The sequence below is a fragment of the Schistocerca nitens genome, chromosome 1, assembly GCF_023898315.1.
Source record: "Schistocerca nitens isolate TAMUIC-IGC-003100 chromosome 1, iqSchNite1.1, whole genome shotgun sequence".
In the NCBI taxonomy this organism is placed as follows: Eukaryota; Metazoa; Arthropoda; class Insecta; order Orthoptera; family Acrididae; genus Schistocerca; species Schistocerca nitens.
The window spans coordinates 772,441,029-772,459,305 of NC_064614.1; the positions used below are offsets into that span (position 1 = coordinate 772,441,029).

Consider the following 18,277-nt stretch of genomic DNA (forward strand, 5'->3'; position numbering starts at 1 on the left):
CATGTATGGAAGTGAAACATGGACGATAACCAGTTTGGACAAGAAGAGAATAGAAGCTTTCGAAATGTGGTGCTACAGAAGAATGCTGAAGATAAGGTGGGTAGATCACGTAACTAATGAGGAGGTATTGAATAGGATTGGGGAGAAGAGAAGTTTGTGGCACAACTTGACTAGAAGAAGGGATCGGTTGGTAGGACATGTTTTAAGGCATCAAGGGATCACAAACTTAGCATTGGAGGGCAGCGTGGAGGGTAAAAATCGTAGAGGGAGACCAAGAGATCAATACACTAAGCAGATTCAGAAGGATGTAGGTTGCAGTAGGTACTGGGAGATGAAGAAGCTTGCACAGGATAGAGTAACATGGAGAGCTGCATCAAACCAGTCTCAGGACTGAAGACCACAACAACAACAACATGCTTTGCGGACGTAGTTGACATTCTATAATGAAGAAACACGTGGAAGAAACCGAAAAAGAAAAAAAAAATACGAACAAGCAGTCAACCCAGAATAAATACCTGTTGGAGGAGACAGTTGTGAAAGGGTACAGTACCGCCCGACTTTGAAAATAGGTACAACATACTTCATTATTTTTGTCACAACAACACATTTTTTTGTAAAATAACTCAATTTCAATTAATACAGCGAAGCCGGATACCAGTGTGGGAAAGAATGACAATTTATTTATTTGATTGATCACATGTGCATTTCCACAAAGTAAATCCCTGCATCCAGTTTGGTGAGATCTGTGAAATGAATGAATGTATGGTCGTCTGCTAACCGCACATGGTGAATGTGAATATATCATCATCTTTGAGGCAATCCTTTGGCCACCTTTGGTGGGACCAAAGACATGAAATTTACCTGAGCTTTGAGCGCCTGAAATGTGGCTGACCAATTCGGTAGCAAGGTGCTCCTCCACTTTAGCAAAGGTGCGAGAGGACCTCAAGAACGGCCATGTTTCAGCACTCTGCCGCTGGATCTTGTGCTGTTAAGACCTGTTTTAGCTGTGCTCCGTAATGACAAAAGAGTGGAGACATGGTATGCATGTGGAATATTTAAGAGTAGTTTGAAATAATAATTTCTCTATTTCAGGAACTTTTGTGGGGAGAATTAAGTGTCAGGCAGGTAATATTAATGGGATTGTAGTAATCTTCGGAAGTGACCAACGGTCACAATGAAACCACGTGTAGCAATAAGTCGAAATACTTCCGTGTGCTTAAGTTAAGCTGAATTACTAGCGTGTGTACAATAAGTTGAAATATTTAAGAAATAGCGTGTGTACCATAAGTTGAAATATTTAAGAAATGGCGTGTGTAGGACTTGAAATTAGAGACGAGTACTTCCACGTGGTGAGTACTGTGTGAGTCTCAAACTGTGTATGAGACAAAAGATAAAGAGAAGTACTCGTCCAATAGTATCAGTTGAGGACTCGCGTGTGTGATGAATACGTTCTTAATATTACTTTGCGTGATATGATTCCGTGTGACGCTAGATTCAAACTCTGAGAGAGAAGCAAGGTGAGTCGGCCGTCTATCCAGCAACGCCACTTGGCTTGAATTGCACAGAAAGACGTGCATATATCTCCAGAGTTCATAGTAGGAAAGTATAATTACGAAGTGGGGCAGTGTCGTGTGAAACTGGGATAAATATTAATTGAAGTGGGAAAGCTGAAAGTGATAATGTTGTGACTATTCTCTGTGTAGTATTTCATATTGTAGTGTGGTGTATGTCATGTAATTTGGGTATGTGTGGTTTGCATGGGAGAGTAGCAAGGTAGTTGCAAAAGATTAGTGGGTTATGCTTGTTCCTTCTGTACTGCTCGGTCTGGAGGATAGTTTCGTGATGATGATTCTGAGAGTCGAAGTGTGAGAAATAATAAAAGATCCACCATCCTATCCAGAAAGTGCACTGTAGCGTTAAATAATTACGAGACCATAATATAGAGATTCACCATTGTAAAGCCATGCCCACTGGGCGGAATTTCTCATGTGTTATTGTTGTAGGTTATCGAATTTGTGTGTTTAGGTTAGATAATTTATCGTAATAAATAAGATAGTGAAAAGAAAAGGATTGGTGGACTTTTCCTTCGAATTGTTTGTTGTCATAATGTCCCGAATTTATAATGTGTGCGCCATTCATATTCAGTGCGGTGGCCACGTGTTGTCAAAAGCCGTTAAATAAAAAAAAGAAAGAAAATGTGGTATTGCCAGTGCGCAGTGTACAGTCAGAGTTCTGTAAATTACTGATAGTCAGATGCGTGTTTCCGTTGCGTATTAATCATATAGGAGGATAACTTGTAACTTAAGTGTGAGTACTAGCGTTCATGTTACTCGATAAATAAGAATGAATCCACTCGCTTGGTGGACCACTCATCTTGCAGGCCTGACTGCTTGAAGCCTCAGTATGAGCAAGGCAAGTGGGTGCCTCTCAGTTGAAGTAAAAAGAAGTTGCAAATACAAGATGAAGTAACAAAAACTGCTCGATATTAAGAAACACAAAAGACGATTAGAGGCAAAAAACCTTGTTCAGAGGAAGACACCAGCTGATATCAACATTCAACAGGGATTAAATAGAACATTCTTAGATGCATCCTTAAAAGCAATTTCGTCAGTGCGAATCAAATACGAACAAGACAGTTTATTTATATGGGTACTGCGAAGAATACGGAGGCTGATGTGTACAAGAGAACAGTGCATATCGGTTATATGGGCAAAATATGAAATAAAAGAGGTGTTAATCAGAGTATACATAAAGCCCTTACAGCAAGAAAGATCTCTCTACCGCTGTTAACTCCTAAAGCATTGGCGAATATTTCATTTAATACTGGAGATACAGGATATAATACACGGGTTTTGGTTATTTATTATGTGGAATGCAGTCGTAATTAGTAGACTGACGAAGGGAAATAAATAGTTGTGGAAAGGCATCAGTCTGTCGAAATGAGAACATAAGGTTATCATATCATTTAGTACTCATTTGTGAGTTAGTGCATTTAGAAGTGCCTGAAACCAAACTATATCACTTAGAACAAGATTAGCCATTACACTACGGAAGAAGTGAGCAGAGGAGTGACTCACGAGTATCTGGTTGGGGCTGGCGGCGTGGTCGACGTCGTACCGCACCAGCAGCTGTCCCTGCACGCCCTCCACCCTCAGCGCCGCCTGCTCCTCCCTGCTGGGAGACCACCGCACCACGGCTGTCGTGGGCGAAGGCCTCTCCATGTGCGCCAGAGGGTTAGCTGCGAGTAGGCATTACTATTTTGAGTGATTCACACGTGTGCCAGTATCTCAATAGACTTAAGAACTTAATTTTTTTGAGTACAAGAATTTAAAATGCCTGAATTCTTCACGAGATTTCGGAATTTCGGCCGGACGTCTTCAACATCTGACCACGATATTTCGGCTGGCAAACAAGCAATTATCTTCAGGTCAATTTACCACTGTAAAGCTGAACTGAAAATGGAAGACTGTCTGCCAGCCGAAATATCGTGGCGAGATGTCGATTCCACACAGCTGTAATCCCCAGACCTCACGAAATCCTCATTCCACTGATAAAATTTTAAGATTCTGTACTCTCAATTTGCCTGGATGTGTAGAGAAGCAACTGATCAGTCCTTGTTCTCAAAACGATGGTACATTTGAAATGCTAAGACAAATAGTAAGATAAAGATACTCTATATTCAGAGCGAAGGATGAGCAGATCCTGTGTTTATGGATAAAACTACCATAATTGTGGCAAGTACGTTAGTGGCGTGTTGAACCTGAGACCAGCGGTGTACTCACTAGAGTTCTCTTCGTCTGAGACGTCGTTGCTCTGCTGCAGACTGGGGACTTCAAGGAGGGTGATGTCGCTCGTCTCGTTGATGTGCACCTCCACCGATAAATCGTTCACGATCTGTGGTGAAGAAAGAAAATTATCAAGTTAACTGAATAAATGCAAACCTACATTTTCACCATTTATAGGTTTACAGGTATTTTTCCACAACGTTTACTGGAAAGCACTATTGGATAGTCTGTAAGTATCAGCGATAACATAGGTGAAAGGAAAGTTGACCTTCAACTTGTACAAAAAGCGGAGTCGAAGGTCATCAAATGGTCACAGAGGTTGATAATGAAGGTCACGATGTTGTTGACTTCCCTAATGTTAATTAGTCAGTACTCGTACATTGGCTAATGAGTGGAGGAAACGCTTTTAAAGATTAGGGAGGAGAAACAATAACTTTCAGTTTTGCCGGTGATATTGTAATTTTCTTAGGGACGACAGAGTAATTAAAGGTCATTTGAACGGAATGTATAGGCCCTTAAAAAAGGGTTATAAGATAGATACAGGATTACAAGCTTTCTCTACGAATTTCATTGAAGAAATCTTCTCGGGGTATCATATGAGTCGTGTTGTGGCAACGTTTCGACAAGTTTCCCACTAGTTATCTTCAGTCGAAGAGACGAAGACGACGAGTAGGAAAACGTCGAAACACTGTAAGATGAATGTTATCAGGAACTAAGCAAGGGTAATGGAATGTAGTCGAATTGAGCCAGATGATGCTGAGGGAATTACGTTATGAAATGAGACACTGAAAGCTGTAGATGAGATTTGATATTTGGACAGCAAAGAGAAAAGCTGTAGACTGACAACAGCAAAAACAAATTTTCTGAAGAAGACGAATTCGTTATTATTGGCCTGGTGCATAGGATCGTAGGGTTTTCCCGTAAGTTTAATAAACACAACAAATACACATAACAGAGACTTTAGTCATCAATAATATATGTTTTTTCACTATTTACAACAGTCTGCCAACGCTGAGGTAACTTTTCGATTTCCCAGCTGTAGAAATCACATGGTTTTTAGGCGAAGAACGCATCGAGCCATGTTCGAAGTGCATTTTCAACGAGCAAGGAGGTTCTTTGAAGGTTGTTCGGTAAAGAGCGGGAGAGATGAAAACCCGAGAGCGAAATATCAGTTGAATAAGGTCGGTGTGGAATGACTTCCCGACCCAACTCCTGTATAATGTTTCTTGGGAATCTAGTAGAGTGCGTGGATCACATCACTTCACACACTCCTCCTCGTCGTTGTTCTTGAACTGCGTCTGCAAGACGTCTCAGTGGTTGACGATAAATGTCAGCTGTTATGGTTACACCTCGAGGAAGCAATTCGTATTACACCACACCGTCTTTTATGGATACGCGTACATCTTTGTACAGAATGTTCCTACTTTGTTTGGGCTCAACCATTTCCTTCATTTCCTTTTGTTAGAATAAAGACACCATTTCTCGTCACCAGTAACACTAAAAGAGGGGTCGGTGTTGTTCACGAGCCAGGAGATGACAAGCAAACAAAGACGCACATACGGCCTCCCGCTGATTTTTTTAATTTTTTGTTTTGAGTTAGGGGAGAGCTCATGGTACCAGTACATCCGATGTTTGAACCTTCCGCAATGGGTTCACATGTCGTACAATGGTCGAATGATCACATTTCGGCACATTTTCCAGTTCTTGAGTATATCGTGATTGTGAATTAATGCGTGTTAAAAGGTCTTCATCAAATCCCGAGGGTCTACCTGAACGTAGAGATCATTAATGCCAAAAAGATACTGCTTAGAAGGAGAAAACCATTTTCTTGCAGTTCTCTGCCCATTGTCGTTATCCCCACACATGGTGAAAAAGTTTCCTGCTGGCTCAGCTAGCGACATCCCTCTATCGAACTCAAACAGAAGAATACGTCGGAAATGTTCAAATTACTCCATTTGGCATTCCGTTTTATAGCTCTCACAGCCCCACACACTATCTCCATATGACAAAATAACAAAATAGAAACCCAAATAGGAACACTGAACTATAAATGAAAAATGACAATCGATAAATAAACCCATAACAACCGGAATTTCAACGTGCCAAACAGAAACGCTACGAACATAAGCACCAACTTAATAACTGCGTAGGCTTCGGAGTCAGTCTGTTAACACAGAATTTTTCTGAACATCGTACCGCGCCACAGCGTAAAAAGCAATATTAGACAAAGTAACGTTTCGGCTACGGTTACAGAGGTGTTCTTCTTTGCCTAGACCCCGGAACCTTGCTTTTTTTGATATTGTTTTTCACATTATGACGCAATGCGATACTCATAAATTTGCGATCATCGAATATAAATTTAATATTTAGGATTTTTTTGAAGATATTAGTAGGTAGTCCTGTCCGGAACTCAATTGTGGACGATAAACAGCTCAGAAAAGAAGAAATCAGAAGTATTCGAAACCTTGTACCATATGAGAATGCTGAAGGTTGGATGGGTGGAATGGATACTTCTGGGCAGCTACTGAATCGGATCGTGAAAAGAAGGAAAATATGACACAGCTTCATTAAGAAGAAGTTGGATGATAAGGCACGCTAGACGTCCGGGAATATTCAGTTCGGTAACTGAGGGCAGTGGGGGAATAAAAAGTGGAGAGGGAGACCGTGGCTAGACGACAGTAAGCAGGTTCACGTCGATGCAGGTTAGACTAGTTGGCAGAGACGAAGAGGCTTGCAGATGACGCAACAGCATGCAGATCTGCGTCAGACCAACCTGTCTGAGGTCTGAAGACCACAAAAAAAGAGTCAGAGCGATGCTAATCTCCGTAACAAATTTGGAGTCTTGAGGTTCAAGACTTTTTTATAATCTTTGTTCCATCTGCAATCTTGATACCGCTTTTATTTTAATTTTATCTATTATTTATTTATCTCTCGATAACCATTACAACCAATGGTGTCATTACTCTGTCCCTATAGTGCAAATGCTGCAGATCAGGCCCGGGCTGTCAAATTGATAGTCCCTGCACGGGTGTAGTCACTTCGCTAATCTATAATCTAACAGACTTTCCAGTCAGATTGTCGTACAAACAGCCTGACTCCTTATTTCGTACTCCATTCGTTCTTGTGATTTTTTTCTGAGTAGTCTTTAGTTTCATGCACAAAGGTAACTTATTCGGAGAAAATACGAGTTAGCACATTTCCCAGTTGTTCTTGCTCTTGTTCCGAACTTTCATTTCTGCAATCACATCCTGATTTTATAAGTTAAGCAGTAGTTGTAATGAACGACACGTCTGTGTTATACCATTCATCATTAGGTATCGACTGGGTTGAACAGCCTTCATACAACTCAAGTTACAGACGTTCGTAGCTCTTTCAATTTTATCTTTGCGTTTCTTTTCTTTTTTGAAAACTCTTTATAGATTTCTTTCTCTTTACAGAACTTCAACAATTTTATTGAAAGTTACTTTCTTCAAGTTCCCATTGTATATGGAAGCGTTCGTAGACAGCTTAGAAGAAACTATAGGATTTTTAGCACTATCAGAACTAATGCTAGGTACTGGAGAAGAAACCAAAAATCATGGCTCAACACCCATGTTTCCACACGCTGTTTTGCAGTCGCGGCTAGATAGTAACTCTGAGTATTCGCGGTTTTTAATTCGCATGTACCTACTCAGAGCAGACGTACCTGTCCGGGATTGAGGTTGATGCGCAGGTGGTAGGCGCCCAGCTCCCTCTGCAGCAGCTCCTCGTACGTCAGGTTGAAGGTCACCTTCTTCTGCGACTCCACGTTCACCGACACGGACACCACGTTTGAATCTCTTGCACTAAAATAAAAATAAGGCAAATTTTTATATGTTCTCGATCAAAATAGGAACCTTGAAGCAAAGTCTTTAATGCCAAATTTTAGATGCTTTGGGTGCATCCACCAAGGTTAGAACACTGCCATAAGGTCTAGATGGTGCCCAAACTGCATATGATAAAACAAAATTTTTGGCAAATCACAGTAGCAACATAAAGTTAAAACTGCGAGTAACGAAATAAATAGGCACCTGGATAGAACAAGTGGAGCAATCATTGTAAATAACCGCAAGGTATTGCCACAGATTGAAAATCATGTTGGAGAAGAGTACTCTCTGGTTCGAAGAGACTCGAGATTCAAATGTAACGAAAATCACTGCATATCCCCTATAATGTCTCAGTTGTAATGAGTAGAGTCCTTTGGTGAAGTTCGTTACCGCGTACCTTGTTGAGGGTAGTCTTGGTCTCTGATATAACGAGAACAGTCAGTCTATATAGCAGCTAACATTTATTTATTCTGGTAACCGGATTCAATAAAACGTAATTATCTTCAGGCCACTACGTCCGTAGTGACATGTGGAGCTGGGATATAAAACTGCTGTAGATACCAAACGTTATTCGGTAACAACTGCTCCATAATATATAAATATTAGTGGCGATGGATACGGAATGGCTTTGTTATGCTGTCTAAGATCGCTGTCGTTCCAATACAGCTTCAAAAGTTAACTTGGTTGCAGGGTCCGTAGAATTTTGAACATCCTTTGGCAACGTGGAAGCAATATCAGATGCTGAATGTTTTGCAGAACACGAATGATACATTAAAAATTTCAGTTCGCTGAATACGCAGTTGCTCAACACAGCCCCATCAATTAATACCAAATTGTGTTTGGTGAGACAAAGATGCCTTCCCAGCAACCTACCGTGTCTGCCACGAAAGAAGTCGTACAAATCAGAATTGGAACAGCAGCTAAAATTTAACTGATGCACGTAGTGGGGCTCACGTTATTATGAGAGTATATAGAAAAGCCCCTCTCACAAGCAGTTAACGACAGTCCGCTGCTCCTGATGAGGACGATGAAGATGATCGTTGAAAACTCGAGATTTTATTCTAATCCGGTGCGGCGAGGATCTAATAAATTTTTGTTTCCAATCATTTCTCTGTCGTCTGTGTCTCTCCTTTTTATGCGCACACACACACACACACACACACACACACACACACACGCACACGCACACGCGCGCGCGCGCGATCGCGCAAAATGTGGCCTACAACCCCTAGAACCCTGTAATAAGAACTGCGAAACATGGATAGTCACGTATATGGTCGATGTGGTTCATATGTGTGTTATTGTCTTCACAATGTAGTACGCTAAGGTAACATCAATTATGATTTCACTTTAAGTGAAATGGGCAATTCTCAATATGTTGTTTTATATCTCCAGATTCTTGATATCTGAATAATTCGTTATCATGGTGTGCTTTGGGAAAATGGCCACAAACGTTTTGAAAAACAAATAACCCCTTACACCTGCCATATAGAGCATCGTTGTTGCTAAAATGCTGTTTATTATTATATTTTTTAGTTGCCATTTCCATATTTTACCTTTGTGCCGGCGAATTTTCGGTAGTCTCAAACCATGCGCTAAGGCTGATCTACCTTAGGGCAAGATTTCAGCTTTCCACACACGCGAGCCCACGCATTACACTAAGCGCTGTGAGAGAAGCCGCGCCGCGCGAGATAAGCCGAGCGGTCTAGGCCGCTGCAGTCACGGACTGCGCAGCTGGTCCCGGCGGAGGTTCGAGTCCTCCCTCCGGCATGGGTGTGTGTGTTTGTCCTTAGGATAATTTAGGTTAAGTAGTGTGTAAGGTTAGGGACTGATGACCTTATCAGTTACGTCACATGAGATTTAAAAAAATATATATATATAAAAATAAAAGAGAGAGAGAGAGAGAGAGAGAGAAGCCGCCGCTACCTGAGCTGCACGTGCGCGGCGCCCTGCCCGGCCTGCACGGCCTGCTGGTACTCCTCGCGCGCCTCCTCCTTCCCCTTCATGTACGCCTCGTACGCCTTGCCGTCCATCTCTCTGCAACAACACAACACGTCACCTTGTAGTGCACACCCTGTCACTGGCGTTATTCGTGATACCACACATAAGAGAAGTTTCGCTGCTAGCTGGTCTGCAACTCACATGACGAATCCCGATATGAAGGCAGTCTCCGGCAGGACGGCGTCGAAGCTGATTTCTCTGGACACGCTGGCGGTGTTGGCCACCCTGCTGGTCACCACAGTCTTGGCGTACCGGTTCCGCACGTGGCTCACCACATGGAGGCTGTACACGTCCGGTGGTGGATACTCCTGAAACAAGGCTCAACTTCAGTATTGTAGCAAGCTTTCTCACTGCTTCCCCCTTTCCCCTTATTTTCTTCATTTTTTGTCCCATTCTTCTCCCTCAATTCCCCCACTTTCACCTTCAATTACTCCGCATTCACTCAGTTTTTATAGAAAGGAAAAAAAAATTGCGTGGAACACAACTCTAGTGGATCTGTAATCTTATTGACTGCGATACTTAATTGATTAATGGACTGATTGATTCTTTGTTGGCAGTTGACCACTTCACCATATTGCCATCTCAGATGCCAACAAGTAGCTTTTCTAGCATCTAGAACTTCCTGTGAAGAATTAAGAAACGTTTAACTGATGTTAATTACAGGAAGAGGTTCGAGCTATAGAAGAGATTACGACTCAAACAGTCGCCATCAAGGGGTTCACAGTGCACATAATTAATGAGTTGGTAAATTTGACCGTTCCCACATTGTGAAGACTGCCTCACCATCCCAAAGTGTTTGTAGATAAAATATGGATTTTGAATTCAATTCCAGCACCTCTATTATTCTTCTATAAAGCTTCCCCTTGTACCTAAGAAGTTCGAATAAGTCAGTATTGAAACTTGTACTGTAGCTTTCGAACTCCAATTCGGAACGGTCAAGAAGGCAGGCAGTATTTGCGGGTAAACCATTATTTGTCTGTAAAACTGCAGGAAGGGCTGACAGAGTTGCAGGTACGTTTGTGATCGTCAATAGGAACCAATATCGTATTTCCATTATAACTAAAGTTGTCCTTTGTTATAAACATACTGCTCTTTTCATTTATTAATCCGCTACGGTCGCAGGTTCGAATCCTGCCTCGGGCATGGATGTGTGTGATGTCCTTAGGTTAGTTAGGTTTAATTAGTTCTAAGTTCTAGGGGACTTGTGACCACAGCAGTTGAGTCCCATAGTGCTCAGAGCCATTTGAACCATTTATTAATCTCGTCACTAGCGGTGACAAATCAACGCATACATCGTTGGTCGCTCTGGTGTACTTCGTTCTAGTGAGAGTATCGCGATGTAATATTTAAATTTTGGTTTTGATTTTTGCCTGTTAATGTATCTATTGAATTCTGTTTTACATACAAAATGAAATTTAATATATTCGGGAGATGAATTTCTCAACTTCACATTTATTTTATACAAATAACATGTCGGTCACCACGTAGCGTAGGTTTCAGCAATGTAATCCGAAGCTGATGGATACCGAGGGGTTGGTTCAGCTAAGTAAATACGAGGAGTGTTTTTTTTAAGTAAGGTCCGTTTTGTTGTAGACACTAGTAGTTCGCGCGCATACCGCAACGAGCAAGTGCGTCGTGCACCGGGATGCCTCGGGAACAACTGCGTTCAGTTTCAGCTCTATAGCTAACCTGTACGGTTCTGTTCTGGGTTTCAAAATGTTTAAGACTATCAACTCACCCGCCGCGTGCGAGGTTCGCTCAGTGATACGATTTTTGTCAGCAAGGAACCTGTCTGCTGCAGAAATTCATCGAGAGATTTTCGAAGTGTACGGTGATTCCGTTATAAGTGAAAGCAAAGTGCGTAAGTGGGTACGAGAATTCAAAGATGGCCGTGACAACGTCATTGATGAGGACCGCTCTGGTCGCCCTTCTTTGATTACAGACGACTTGGTGGCTTCAGTTGAAGCCAGGATTCGTTAAACAGACGCTTCACAATAACAGGTCTCTCAAACGTATTTCCTGGCATGTCGAGATCAGTGCTTTATAACATTGTTTCTGAACACCTAAAGTTTAGGAAACTGTGCTCCCATTGGGTCCTGAAACTCCTAACAGAGGACCATAAAAACCAAAGGTTTGAGTGTGCGATGAAGTTCTTGACTCGTTATCACGAAGAAAGTGACGGCTTCTTGAGTCAGATCGTAACTGGAGACGAAACATGGGTTTCACATATCACGCCCGAATCGATGCAACAGAGCATGGAATGGAGACACACACCTTCACCTGAAAAGGTGAAGGCCAAACAGACTCTGTCCCAGCGCAAAATCATGGCGTCGATGTTTTGGGATAGGCGTGGTATTTTGTTAGTCGACTTCATGCAACGAGGAACCACTATCAATGTAGAAGCATACTACCAAACCTTGAGAGAGGTATGCAGAACGATTCAAAACAAAAGACGCGGCATGCTGAGAAAGGGAATTGTCCTTCATCACAATGCAAGATCTCACACTGCAGGTCATACCGGCAATTTATTGGACAGTTTTGGCTGGGAAGTTTTATACCACCCACTCTACAGTCCTGATCTTGCGCCGAGCGATTACCATCTATTCCTCCACCTCAAACAACACCTCAGTGGCAATCGTTACTACGATGACGGCGACAACGTGAAAACGGCAGTGAACTCTTGGTTATCGGAGCAGGCGGAAAGTTTTTATGAAGAGGGTATTTTAAAATTGGTTGAGAGGTATGTTACGTGTTTGAACAAACTTGGCAACTATGTCGAAAAATAAAGTGAAGTATGCACTTTCTGAAAATAAATTTACTTTTTTGAAATGACCTTTCGTTGTGTACTTATGTTCGAATGAACCTTACTTAAAAAACACGTCTCGTACTAACGTTTCCCACCTTCGCTCTCATTATCACCTTTCCTCAAAAGTACACGTATATTGGGCTCCAGAGCTTAATGTTGGTGGCTGTGTTGCGTAATGGTAGATTATTTTTCAAGTTCATACTGCTGAGGGAACCAGAGAAAGTAGAAGATATCACAGCTGATACCTGCCGTACTGAGGCCTTGCCGCTATCCTGAAAACTGACTGCGCATATATTTTGTGAAATTAGCTGCACATACAAAAGTTTAGTCTGTAAAATGTAATTGTCTGTGACTGTTACGAAAGAAAACTTTTCATCCTTGCTGTGCACGATAATGTAGGTAACGAGGAAATAGGGTTATAATTTTATGATATGTTGATCTATTTCATTTCATTAACGGTACTTGGTAGCGTGACAGTCTTTGACAAGTGCACAGGGGCGAGCAATTCGCCTTACAGGTAATACTCGTATTTAATAGGGTAATGAACCTCCTACTGGCATTCGAGAGTTTCTGCATAGTCTGGTGCAATGTCATAACATCCGTAACATTAACAATGACAGTTTTTGTAGAAATAAAGAGGCGACACAATTTTCACCAACGCTGAGTTTGCCAGAATGATGCAGTCTCGATTTTATTCACACTTAAGACCTAGGTATCATTTTTTAATTTGTCTCTTTTCTTGTATTTTAGAGAAAACTGTCGCTGTAAATATCAGAACTGTGTTATATTAGTGTACTTCTCTTTACTGGAGGTCTCCAGCGACGTGGCCATTAACTAATCTAAGAATCATCAGTTATTCGCAATATAAACCTTTTGGTGGTGGCTGCATCAATAATTCAGGAGAATATAACACTTTTCACCACTTTATTAATATTTTCTTTTATTTGCAACTTGAATTTACTTAAATTTTCATTACTTAATGATGCAAGAATCAATTTCCCCACAGGATCATAGGTTAATAATTTTTACCGCGGGTTTAGCTGCTAGGCGTGAAAGCAGGCTACGTACGGCTCGATCCTGCGACGATATCGAGCCAATATTTCAAATAAAGCCGTCCATCGGCTAGCTGCCTCCAGCGCTTAATCCCATCAAAAGGTGTAGAGTAAGCAGCATTAGGGCAGGTCAGCTGGAAACCTCGTCTTGACCGTGCTAAGAAGTGAGGTAATATGGGATTCTAAAAGGCGCTGATGACTGCTGATAAGGCACACATTTTGGTGGGGCCAGCTGAATCCTCAATTTCGGCGTCACTAGACACAGCCTACACTTAAACAGGATTGCGAAGGGGCGGTTAGCGAATCTTAAAAGTGACACTGTAGTAGGTGGATATGGGCTCATTCGAAGCCAAATTCCGATGAGAGCGTGAAGAAGGACGACACTTTTCTTAGGATGAAGTTATGCAGAACATCCCCTATCTTACCTACGTTCGTTCACGCTGCAGATTGTTCAATAAATGATAATGCAGATCAGATTGGAAATAAGCCTACAGTCTTCCGATTAAGAGGGTGCAGGCACATGTGAACCATTAATAAGTGACCGATTTTAATAAGTGATATCATGTAAGAGGAAAAAGGAGCTGTATCATGATGTAAAGGACACTAAGAGCCCAGTAACAAAAATTTGCTGTAGGGAATACTGAAAAGAGCAAGAGATTTGTTACCAGGCACGCTGAAACAATTTATTACTCCAACGGAATAGAAACCTCTTGGAACAGAATTAAAACTTTATAGTTAATTGTGAAAGGCAACGGCCTTGCCACAGTGGATACACCGGTTCCCGTGAGATCACCGAAGTTAAGCGCTGTCGGGCGTGGCCGGCGCTTGGATGGGTCACCATCCCGCCGCCACGTGCTGTTGCCATTTTTCGGGGTGCACTCAGCCTCGTGATGCCAATTGAGGAGCTACTCGACCGAATAGTAGCGGCTCCGGTCAAAGAAAACCGTCATAACGACCGGGAGAGCGGTGTGCTGACCCCATGCCCCTCCTATCCGCATCCTCACCTGAGGATGCTACGGCGGTCGGATGGTCCCGATGGGTCGCTTGCGGCCTGTAGACGGAGTTAGTTAGTTAGTTTAGTTATAGTTAATTGTGAAAGAAGTGTCATGGCAGAATATATGTGTGCTCGACGCATTAAACATCTGTTTTGTGAGAATTAAACTGTTAGATATTTAATTATTGCTTCAAAATTTTAGTGCTACAGATAAGCATAAAGGACTCCTGAAAGCTGACATTCCTAGAAAATTACATCACATGTAACTACAGAAAACAAGGAAAGACGAAACTGAAATCAGTTATTCCATTATTAAAGAGTAATGACGCCTGCGGATATGATGAAATTTCAAGTAGGGCTAAGAAGACCAGCACACCATTCATCTGTTTTGTGCTTAGTCACCTGTACAATCAATCCTTCAGCAGAGGTCAGTTTCCTGACGGTCTGAAATACTCGTTGGCGATATCACTTTATTTAAAGTGAAACTGCAATATGAAATGTGTGAAACAGATAACGTAAGGAATCACCGTCCAGTTTAATTGCTACCAGAGCTTTCAAAAGTTTTTGGGAAAGCCGTGTGAGGAGAGTACTGGCACGACTCAGTAGACACAGTTTCCTATCAGAGTCTATGTTTAGTTTTAGGAACGGGGTATCCGCAGAAAATGCCATTTTTGCTTATTTATGACGCATTGGTAGGGCTATATGATAGGTTGAGGACAGCAAGTGTTTCCTTTGATGCCGAAAATGTCATTTGATTGTGTAAGCCACTCAATAATTTTTCATAAATTGTGACAGTATAGGTTTGGGGGAAAAGTTTGTCGCCGGCCGAAGTGGCCGTGCGGTTAAAGGCGCTGCAGTCTGGAACCGCAAGACCGCTACGGTCGCAGGTTCGAATCCTGCCTCGGGCATGGATGTTTGTGATGTCCTTAGGTTAGTTAGGTTTAACTAGTTCTAAGTTCTAAGGGACTAATGACCTCAGCAGTTGAGTCCCATAGTGCTCAGAGCCATTTGAACCATTTTTTTGAAAAGTTTGTCTGTGGTTTAGTTCATATCTGCAAACTAGGAAGCAGATTTTGTCCACTGTGCGCAAAGAGGGGAAAGGTTTGGATGTGACAGGGGTCATGTAACGAGGGAACTAGCAAAGCGTTGCGGTTTGGGTCCATAGCTTTTCTTGATATTCCTCACTGATCTGCCATTAAACATGACATATAACACAAAAATTACTCGCTTTGCAGATGAAAAGAGTATTATTTAAAAGACGTGGAACGTAATATAAATTATATAGCTAACAAGGTAGCCAGTAACATCAGCACATGGCTTTCAGAGCAGAGATTAACTCTTAAATGTAACAAAACGCAGTAGATAAAGGTTTGTAAAAGGAACATTTTATTGTTAGAAGGTCACAAAACAGTCAATGAAATCGATCATTTTAAATCGTTAGGACGGAGGGAAGATGGAAGGCTTTCTTGTAAGTTATGCTGCTATCTTCACTGTAAGTATGATCTTCACTGTCACTGACAATGAAACGCGAAAGTCTGTTTACTCTGTTTTCTTTCACTCTGTACCTCCTATGATGTTAGATTTTGAGAGAGTTCTGTACTCTCAAAAAAAATATCCTTCGTCCAGAAACGGGTGGTCACTCATATCTACGGTGTCGCCTCACTGACTTCGTATAGGCCGTTGTTCACGTATCTCAGGATTCTAACTCTGCCAGCGTCATACATGAATTCCTTCATCATTATGTATGTTGTTGACAATAGTGATTCTTTCAGAAGAAACTGCAACCCCCTGGATAATATTTCCTTAAGCACTTACAAAAGCAGTATGTAATATTCAGAAAATTTAACTCTGAATAAACGTCAGTAGAAATGAAAATGATAAAACAAAAGTATTCAAATCGAAGTTGAAAGGTTTCCTTGAGGCATAAACTTTCTATTCTGCACATAAGTTCTTCGCAGTAGTTGAGAACTTTTCTCTGTTGTGTGCTATCTATTCCTTTACTCTCTCTTTTTACGTTTTATTAATTATTTAATTCTTTGTTTATAAACCTTCCAGTCAGCTTTCTTTAAACAGTGCAGTGACTCGTTCTATGGCCATGTAGCTCTGGCTCGCCTGGTCCCACGGAACTTGATAAACAAATAAATCAACTCATCCCTCGACGGATTCTGCCGGCGGAAATCAATCTTGAACCATTTGTAGTAAAAGTTAAAGTATCTGTGTGTGGTTAATGACGCCGCTACTGCGTTGGTGGTGGTTGTTGGGATGTGTAAGGGGGACTAAACAGCGAAGGTCATCAGTCCCCCACTGCGTTGGTGTTGAATTCTGAAGTAACCAGTTAGAAACTCGATAGCCGAAGTAATTTGCGTCTCCAGGATTTGGTATTTGGTCAGCAGAGAAAGAACAACGGTTACCCTAAAGTTACTTGTCGGCACACTGCGTCATTGTCATAAGATAATTGCCACATCTCACCTCACAGTCTCAAGGAGAGTGATCACATGACGCTATAACAATGATGCGTTCCTCTGCCGAAAAAGCTGAGTAGCGTGGCCGCTTCGTCTTTGTCAAGAGGGCACTGACTGGAAGAGCAAAAGAAGGAAGGGAGGAAGACGAGGTCATATTTTGGAACGATGGTGAGGGCCGGATGGGGATCTGCCCGTGCTTCTCCCGGCTATCGGTCGAGTGCGTTACGGGTGTATCGATATAGGACAATGTACAGATGGTTCACAAAGTGGAGGATGTTGTTTTAAAAACCGCCTCGGGTTATGTTGGGTTTTGAAACACCCTTTGCCAAAAAAATATGTGTAGCGTAACAAGTAAATACGAAAGAATTAAATGAATTTATCTTGCTGTGTAGGGCGGTAGACAATTACTTTAAAGAAACGTAGAGCGCAAAATCGTTGAGAAGTTATGAGTGCGCTGTGGTGTCCCACTCGGAGACATAGGTTTTCATTCGAATCTTGATGCTGGAAGAAAATTCCACCACTAGTGGTTGGCTAGCAATGAGGATAGAGGTTTTGGCTAATATTTATCACAGTGTACGAGTGAACATGACGTCATACACATCCATTACAGCCACCTACATTCAACAGATACGTTTGCGACACAAGTCTCATACAGCAGGAGTAAATAAGTCAATGTACGTGGAGGAAGGGAATTCATTCTTTACAACAGAATGCTCCATTTCACGGACGCACATCATATCTGCGTGACTCAGGTACTTAACACACTGTTAGGTGCAAACACGAGGTCTTGTATGGGATGATTCTGAATTTTATCTCGTTCACCTGTTGGAAATCGCTACTAGTACTGCAAGTCCCTTGGGACAGAGCACGCTGTGAAGTTCCTTGTGATTACCTCACACACGTTAATGAGGAATGAGTCGTCTACTCACCAGCGCGTCTTCAGCGGCGGCCAAGGTCAGTGCGAACACCGCCACGAGCGCCGCGGCAACAACTGCCTCCCAGGTGCGCATGCTGTCTGCGACTGGCCGGGAAGGCGCCGCCGCCTCCATATAAAACAGCAGCAGCGGCCGATATCTACATCTGCTTTCACAGAGCGTGACGTCTCAAGGCGCCGATTCTTGGAAGCACCTGACCGCAGTTGCAGCTTCTACCTTCCTCAATGGGCGCAAGTTGTACACACCTCGCTCGATCACCTCTCGAAATGTCACCTCTCAGCAACTTGGTTTCGTGCACTGGAAGACGCATCGAGAACTACAGTTCTCGGAGAAGACGAAACGTCATTGCGGAAACTGCTAAAAAAAACATCATTTGAAAATTTCTCCACAGTGAGCT

General features: G+C 42.2%; 1 protein-coding gene across 1 annotated transcript in view; it reads right to left on the reverse strand.

Annotated features, from left to right (window-relative positions):
• Positions 1-17,995, reverse strand: part of LOC126261545 (inter-alpha-trypsin inhibitor heavy chain H4-like) — a 68,740-nt gene extending 50,745 nt beyond the window's left edge. Inside the window, exons 1-6 of the mRNA XM_049958550.1 lie at positions 17,875-17,995; positions 9,773-9,939; positions 9,557-9,667; positions 7,471-7,609; positions 3,783-3,894; positions 3,078-3,238 (exon numbers count right to left, since the gene is read on the reverse strand). Of these exons, the coding sequence (XP_049814507.1) occupies positions 3,078-3,238; positions 3,783-3,894; positions 7,471-7,609; positions 9,557-9,667; positions 9,773-9,939; positions 17,875-17,994 (810 nt within the window). The 5' untranslated portion in view covers position 17,995. The remainder of the gene's footprint in view (positions 1-3,077; positions 3,239-3,782; positions 3,895-7,470; positions 7,610-9,556; positions 9,668-9,772; positions 9,940-17,874) is intronic.
• Positions 17,996-18,277: the final 282 nt, after the last annotated feature.